This window comes from Haliaeetus albicilla, chromosome 9 (genome assembly GCF_947461875.1).
Source record: "Haliaeetus albicilla chromosome 9, bHalAlb1.1, whole genome shotgun sequence".
Classification (NCBI taxonomy): Eukaryota; Metazoa; Chordata; class Aves; order Accipitriformes; family Accipitridae; genus Haliaeetus; species Haliaeetus albicilla.
In genome coordinates, this window is record NC_091491.1 from 17,309,777 (window position 1) to 17,317,748 (window position 7,972).

Consider the following 7,972-nt stretch of genomic DNA (forward strand, 5'->3'; position numbering starts at 1 on the left):
CACCATGCCACCTTGCTTTTTGTCTTTGTTCTTTAGTTATAATTATTCTGATCCAGTTAAAGTTACTGTGGTTAATAAGAAAGGCATGTCTGGTTTATTGGCTTGCAGGAGATGTAATGCCACTAAAGCACAGAATTAAATGCTATTTGAGGTAATGTGCTTCAGCTGAGGTAGCCCAAACAGTCAGAAACCAGCCTGGCTTTTCAGCACAGCAGCAATGTTAAGTTTCCAGTAAGAGCTGAAGTAATATCATATTTCTCTCCCTTCTGCAACATCAGCGAAACTATTGCTTATCATCACAAGTAGTGCCCTGACTTAACACACCTGTCTTTCTCTTTGTCCCAGCCGTTCTTTCCTGTACAATTTTTCTTCTTCCAGGTGTGGTGGTAGAATTATTAATATTTAAGATTTGAGAGGGCTAGCTAAGAAGTTTATCCTAACTAAAAGAACATTCCTTTCAACTAAAAGCTAACAGTCTGTGATTGTTGCCAACTCCCCACTTCTGAGCCAAGATAATACTAGGTGTGCCACTTCCACAGGCTCCACCAAGAGCCATCCTTCCATAGTGTCACTGTTTCATTTCTTCTTAGAACTGTGGCAGCTAGCAAGCTACTTAAGGAGTCCATCCCTCCCAGGGCAGATACCTGGCTTTGTTAACATCAAAGTGAATGTTTTTTCCTCACCTCTTTCTTTTCTGAAACAGTATATTGGGTCTGTGCAATCACTTGGCAGAGAACAGGGGAGCAGAGAGGGAAATGCTGCCCAAATGTTCTCTCACTATGATCATAGTTAATAACGCCTGTCTGACCTGTCCTAAATTGTACTTGCATTATTACACACTTGGAGTCCCCAGATCTCCAACACAGGTTAATAATCACAGGATCTGTTTATCACAAAGGTCCTCATTAATAAAATCATAATAAGCACCTAATGTTTATAAAACACACAGCCTTAATTAGAAACGTCTTTTAATTTACACTAAACAATAACAGAAAATTATTGAAGCTGTGAAAATCCACTGTCCTGATCAAACAATTAAAAAAAAAAACCCAAAACCCAGAAACATCACAGAAACTGATGCTGTGCTGCCCATCACTAAACCTTCCGAGAGTCAAGAACAAGTTTCTCCATCTCCTTTAGAAGTTCACAATAAAAAGAAGTCACATCTGCATTTCTGCTAAAAAACAGAAATGCGTTGAAGATTTCCAGATCAGGGAGAGGGATTTGGAAGAAGCAAATACTCAGGCCACTGGGAAAAGGCTTTTCAGGTTCTTTGGCTCTCGCAATACAGGTGACCTTACCAACATACAGGTGGAACAAACCAAAAGGACTACACTGATCTCCTGTCTGAATGCACCTGCGGATGACACAGCACCGGAGTACCCTGTATCCACAACATCCCTTACTCAGCTGGGAGCTGGATTGGTCCAGAGGGCTGAGAAACAGTCAAAGCTCCCAGGTTTTTCTGTTCAGATAGAGGGGTTGAGGGTTAACCTTAATACTGGAAGCTGCGTTTAGTCTGAATATCGTCAAGAATCTGCTGTAATTCCTCATCTTCAAATCGGCCCTCCAGGCTGTTAGAAAAGAACAGTGAGGGTACATTAAAGGTTTCAGAAATAATCTCCCCCTGGATTAATTTCAGACAGCCATAATTGTCTCCTGTCAGTCTCAACACCATCATCACCCACCTGCATGGTACCACCAGGAATCATCTATAACATTACTGTACAAATACCACTCTAATCCTATGCAGTGCCTCCTCTTTAACTGACAAAACTCCATCCTTCCCAGACCTTTCTGATGAATAATATCAAAACATTTTATCAAAAAGGCAAGGCAGGTGCAGGTTTAAACAGACCTCTATATGAAGTCCATGTAGTCTCATGCTCATAAGCCAGTCCAGTCTTGCTATGAAATCTTAGCATACAGGGAAGAAACCGTAATTCAGGTGTTTTGTTCCCTCTTCTGTCTCAGGCCATGAGGTAACAAATCAAGATATGATAACAGAATTTACTGCTGTCCTGTATAAGTCATTTGCTCCAACAGAAAAAAAAAAAACCAAAAACCCCAAAACAAAAAACCCCAAACAAAAAACCTCCAAATGCAGCTGGGTGGCCTAAGAACCCCAATTTAAGCTGTTCACACTTAACCTAGTCAATGTTGTTGACATGCATTAGGGACAGTTACAAAGATTACCTCACTCTCAGGTCAATGGATAGGTGAAGAAAGATTGACAAAAAGTTTTTCCATCAACAGAGCTGGATTGAAGAGTGGGCATCTGTCCATAGCTGGCTTTAGATTACAGGAAAGTATAAAGCAATCTTTTTACGATATGTAAATGCTCACCTAGGAATCAAAGCTTTTGCTTCCTCAGCAGTCTCAGGACACAAGTTAGCCAAACATGCCAATTCAAATTTATGGAGCTTTTTCTGGAGCAGCAAACTGTAAGGAAAGACAACAACTTGGTGAAATTACAAGTAAGATAGAGATATAAAAGGGCATAAACTAAACCAGATAGATATCTTTTTTCACTCTGCTTGTGGCACGGAAGTCAATGTTTTTTCAAGAGGGGAGGAAAAAAAGTCACATCTGTTAACTCCAATTCCCCCTAATTACTCTACAAAGTCTAGAAAATTCTCCCGTTTAATGCAATCAGCTGTCATTTAAATGCTGAAAACAAAGCAGTTCAGGAGGCTTGACCTACACAAAGTACAACCCTCCACACAGAATTATGATCATCTTTCTTGCCTCTTCAGAAAGACAAGATTCAGAATTATAGTACAAATCAGGAAACACTACTAAACTGTACTTTCATAAAGCAGCATCAATATTATATACCAAATTCTCCAGTACTGTCTTACACCCTAACTTTCCTACTCACCTACGGACACTGGCAATGGTTTCACGGTTTTTGAAGCGGCTGAAGCGTGCTGTGTAGTTCAAGGTTTTCATGAAGACTTCTGAAAGCTCCTGCTCGTCTTCTGCACTCTCATTCTGTTGCTTACGATGCTCAAGAAGCATATGTACTTCTGAATTTAGAAGAGTTTCCGCAGTTTCAAATTCTACATTTGAATGAGTGAACACCAGCATAAAAAAAAGGTGAAGCATGGGTGAAAAAATACATTTACAGAAGTTTTGTAGGTAAATTTAGCTTTGGGCAATAAGGAAATGAACAGTGTGTTTCACAGCAATTGTGAAGACCTCCCACCAATCATTGGGCAGCATTTAGCACTGAAAACGCTGATAAAAATAACACCACCTTGAGTGACAATCCAACGTGTTTGTCTTTTTGACCACACAGTTTACATTTGCAGCCCTAACTTCCTGGTTTGTCACATTTTTGCAACATGTTTTCTTCACCTGTTTTTGGCAGAACTTAAGTAATATATGACTTGTTTTAGGAAAAAGTATTTAGAACTGAATTTTAAAAAAATTCAGAAGTGATGTCTATGGTCTTTGGAAGCCTCTGAGTTCTTAAAGTAAATGTGGATGCTGCTGAATGTTTTCAAAAAGGCTTTTTTTACTTAAAGTAACTTACCTACTGAAATGTTATTATCAGAAAAAAGTTTTAACTAATCTTAACAGATTCCCCCCCCCGCCCCTTTTCAGCCATGTCTCTCTGGTTTTGTTCATCACCACTATATTTGCTCCGATAACAGGAAGGTCCTTCAAGATCAGCAGTATAAGCTGTTCAAAGCAGCAGGATCAGAGACTGCATCCCGGAGTGTCCTTCAGCACTGTTTTACAAAAGCAGTCAGCTACACAGCAGTACTAGAATAAGACTGGCAACCTTTATTTTGCCTGGAACGGTAAAGTAGCTTGGACAATAGATTTTAGTGTAAAAACATCCAAAACCCAGTCTTTCAGGACTATGCTCTTCCTCTTAACTCAAAAATGCGGCACAGTAGCCTTTTTTTCCCCCTCCTCTTCCAGGGCCACTCTGAGGTGTAAATACAGCTCTAGAATTTACACTGAGTAGTTTTGTGAAAAAAATATGTAGACTGTTAGTGACCCTAGTTACAACTCAGCCTATGGACAGCTGATTTCCTAAAATGCAGTACCATTCTAATGCCAAGAAACATCAATGAAAAAGTAATGGTTATCTCAAAACCCAAGAATCTTTTCGCTATAACCTGTCATGATTTTTTTATTCCTGTACACACGTAGCGGTCCACATAAGTAAAACCAGCCATATCTCAGCAATCGTGGGGTCCTTAAATATATATATAAATGATTTATTATCCCCAATTTTTAACACTTGGGGCTCTGCAGCTGGTGGGGCGCTCAGGACGTTGAGCAGCGCTCCCGTCCAAGGAGCCGCGAGGCGAGGCGAGGCGAGGCGAAGCCAGCGCCGCGGGGACGGGAGAGCTCCTTCCCTCAGAGCCGCCCGCGGGCTCCCAGCGCTACCCAGCAGCCGCCGTCAAACTGCGACCACCGCCCGCCCCGGCCCCGGCCCCGGCGCCCACGGCCCCCTCGCCGCCCCCGCTCAGGCGGCCGCCCCGCGGCGCGCACCTTTGGGGAAGACGAGCTGCGAAGCGTCCTCCTCCACGTCCGCCGCCCGCGGATCGCTGCCGCCCGCCGCCATCGCCTCAGCCGGCACCGGAAACCCCACCGGCCGGAAACGCGGCTCCGCCTCAGCCCCGCCGCCCACCAGGGGGAGCCGCCTGGCGCTGACAGGAGAAGGGTCGGGCCGGCTGATGGGAGGTGCCGCGGGGAGGGCCGGAGCCTAGGCCGGGAGGAGCGGTCTGTGAGCGCTGCCGGGAGGGCAGTTCCTGTCATCTACACACGGCTGGAGTTGCGGAGGGTGTAAAAAAGCGCGGTTACGCCTGTGGGGCACCGAGGGGGAACGGCGGGAACGGGGCGCCTCAGGACCCCCCCACAAAACACAGCCCTCAAAGGTGTGTTTAAGCTCGCTTAGAAATTAGCTCCTAGAGACAGAGAGCAGGGGGGTGCTGGAGCTTTGTTTCTGTGAAGACAGGCCAAATAACTGTGAGAGACAAGACATTGTCCAGAGTCTTACAAGGCATAAACCATGGCCCGAGAGAGCAGGCTGTGGAGGGAACGCTGAGGGAGAGCACGCTCATCTTTTACACGAGCAAACGTGGAGGAAGGCTCTTTCTGCTTGGTCATTTAGGAAATAACAGAAGAGCTCAAACCTGTGCTGGTCCCCCTCATCAGACTCTCCACAGCAGCACTCATTTGCCCAGAAGCACCTGGGGGGCATGGAGGCAGCACATATATCTTAACCCGTCTGGCTTCACACCAGGAGTGGATCAGGGAGCTACAGCCCACTCCAATTTGCTACCGGAACATCCTCCAGGGAGATAGCAAACCTTGACCTTAGGAAAACTGTAACTGACTGTATCAGAATTTCTGTCTAGCTCACTGTGATTAATCTACCTCAGTCTGTGAGGAGGGAGTATTGGTATCATAAATAACACACTTTTAAAGGGAGGTTACTTTTTCAGACCAACCCAAAGTAATCCACAGACTCCTAAAAGTCATAGGCAGGCTACAAATGATGATAGCTCTCCCAACACCACATCATGGGAACACTGCCAGCAAAATAACTTATGGAGTAGTATTTTCCCTGGAGAGCTCACATATAAGTGCCTAACCAGCCTAAGACTCTTAAAGTAATCATCTTATCAGACCTTACTATGTCATTCTGTGCCCTTAAAGAAAGGCGAAAATAGACTGTTGGAGGATTTATGATGAAACCACTTCTGTTCTCATGAACTTGCATCCATGCTGAAGTGAATTGTTTCCTGCATGCTGGGAAGAGGAACGCATTAAGAATAAACTGTAAGAATATGAAGTGGTCAAATCATAGATTTTTAACATTTGTTATCTGGATAAATGAGCATGGCAGAGAAACTGATTGAAAACTAATTTGCTAAGTGGTACAAGCAGAAAGACATTCAGGAAGATGGAATGAAAATATCTCACGGAACATCTGGCAAATTAAACAATTTCAATTAGGTTTACAAGAAAACAAGGAAATCCGTACCAGATTGATGAGAGAAGCGTTTAAAATCACTTGGAATCCTGATGGCTTCTCAAATAGCCCATCCACTCAGAACATCATGATTCTCAGAGCAGTAGGTAGCTTGCAGAGGTTTAAGTTATTAATTTCACTTTTGTTTTTCCCCAAGGATCCGTTCTACTTAAGTATACAAAAACTAAAACAATTAAGAGGAAGCCCGATACTTGCAAGAGTTTATAGGTACAGCTAAAGAGACTATCATGAAAGATGAAGGTTCATTATCATTGATGTGTTTGGTTAAGGTCTCAAGAGTCAAATAAGAGACAAATAAGAACATTCCCAAATGCTGAATGGAACCTGCTCCCCCTGCCCCCCCCCCTTTTTTTAAGAATTCAAAAAATGCACTTAAAACCCCACAGTAAACATTATTCAGCCACTGCAACAAATCGAACATAACAGAGTACCTGACTTCTTGTTATTTTTAAAATGCACTGGCTTCTTCCTCACTAATAAAAACTGTTTCAGCATTTATCAATTCAATTGCAAAATGTGCATAAAAAAAGGAAGATGAGCTAGATTAAAATGAAGTGACTACAGGAAGTTTCAGGCATATTCACTGGTCATATCCAAAAATGACCTGATTAAAGAAAAAAAAAAAAAAAGACTTGGCCAGCTGTAATTTGTCATGAGCAGAGCCTCTAGTATTCCATATTCCAGGGCAAAAATTACTGACCCTTGCTGGAGACATGTAATTAGGTAGTGGATTATTAGACAGACCTACTATGGTAATTGCCACATTGCCACAGTTTAAAACCAGACCCAGTAACAACTAATTGCACCAAAACAGATCTTAAAAAAACCTTAGCTAAATACCTCTGTGTAATAAAATGTGGGAAGAACAAATAACAAGGATTTTCTATTATTAGTATAACCATATTTTGTAATATGTTTTCCTTCTAATTCGCCAGCAGAAGAAATGCTATCTTCCTAGCAGTTTTTAAGCTTTCTAGCAGCAATTAAGTATTTTGTGTGGACTATCAAAACCCCCAACTTAAAAAATGAGAAGTTTTTGATGGATTAAAAGTGATAAGATTAGGATAGTGAAACCTTAATCTCTTGTCACTGTCATCAACATTTCTAGCATGTGATAGGAGCAGATCCTTGTGGAGATAACACTACCCACTCAGAACACCAGGTGCCATAATAGCCTTTATTGCACAAGATGCTCATGCTTTTTCATCTGTGTTCTTAAAGTGTAACTCTTCAGGTTCAGATTTTCATACCATTTTACCTTTTTTTATTTTTACTCCATTTAATGTTATATATCCAAAACTATAATGAATGAACATATATGAATAAAGTTTATTAATACCCAGTAATAAAGTGATAATAAACCTCTGAATGCAAAACTGGCTCTTGCATGATCTGTTAAGTTTTTAAATACATATATAATGACATCTAAACATACTATCAACTGGTTGTATAATACATAATTTATGTCAGAATTCACCTGATTGCAAGAGTAGTCTAGCTGACTTTAAAAAAGGAAAAAAATTATGGTTCAATAATCTGGATATTGGTCAATTTGTAGAGTTAAATACTTAATTTAAGGAACATGGTAACAATAGTCTTCTGGGCTTTCTGTGTTTTGGGAGTGATCATCAAACAAACATATTCACAGGTCATCTTCCCAGATTGTAGCAAAAACAGTTTAGGAACTTTTCTATCCTACTGCTCCATGTACTACAACTCAGTTGAGAGCAATCCTCAATACATAGGTCGGTATAAATATTAATTTATTGAGTCGCATAGGAAAGTTGTTCTGGTTTTAATTTTTATCTTCAAGAAGTGGAATTTCTCGATCACAATTAGGTAGCTTATAATACAAATTTTGTCCAAAAATAAAATTCTTTTTTGTGTTTAGAATAAAAATGCTCAAGTATTCTCCATTTGAATTTCTTGTAGAAATTTCTCCTAACCTTTCTG

At 41.4% G+C, this 7,972-nt stretch overlaps 1 protein-coding gene across 1 annotated transcript; it reads right to left on the reverse strand.

Moving 5' to 3' along the window:
• Window positions 1-951: 951 nt before the first annotated feature.
• Window positions 952-4,641, reverse strand: POLR2D (RNA polymerase II subunit D). The gene is made up of 4 exons (XM_069791956.1): window positions 4,513-4,641; window positions 2,882-3,062; window positions 2,347-2,442; window positions 952-1,574 (listed from the first exon to the last, which is right to left on the reverse strand). Exons 1-4 carry the CDS (start codon window positions 4,583-4,585, stop codon window positions 1,496-1,498), a joined length of 429 nt encoding a protein of 142 aa, XP_069648057.1. The 5' UTR covers window positions 4,586-4,641; the 3' UTR covers window positions 952-1,495.
• Between the last annotated feature and the right edge of the window lie 3,331 nt (window positions 4,642-7,972).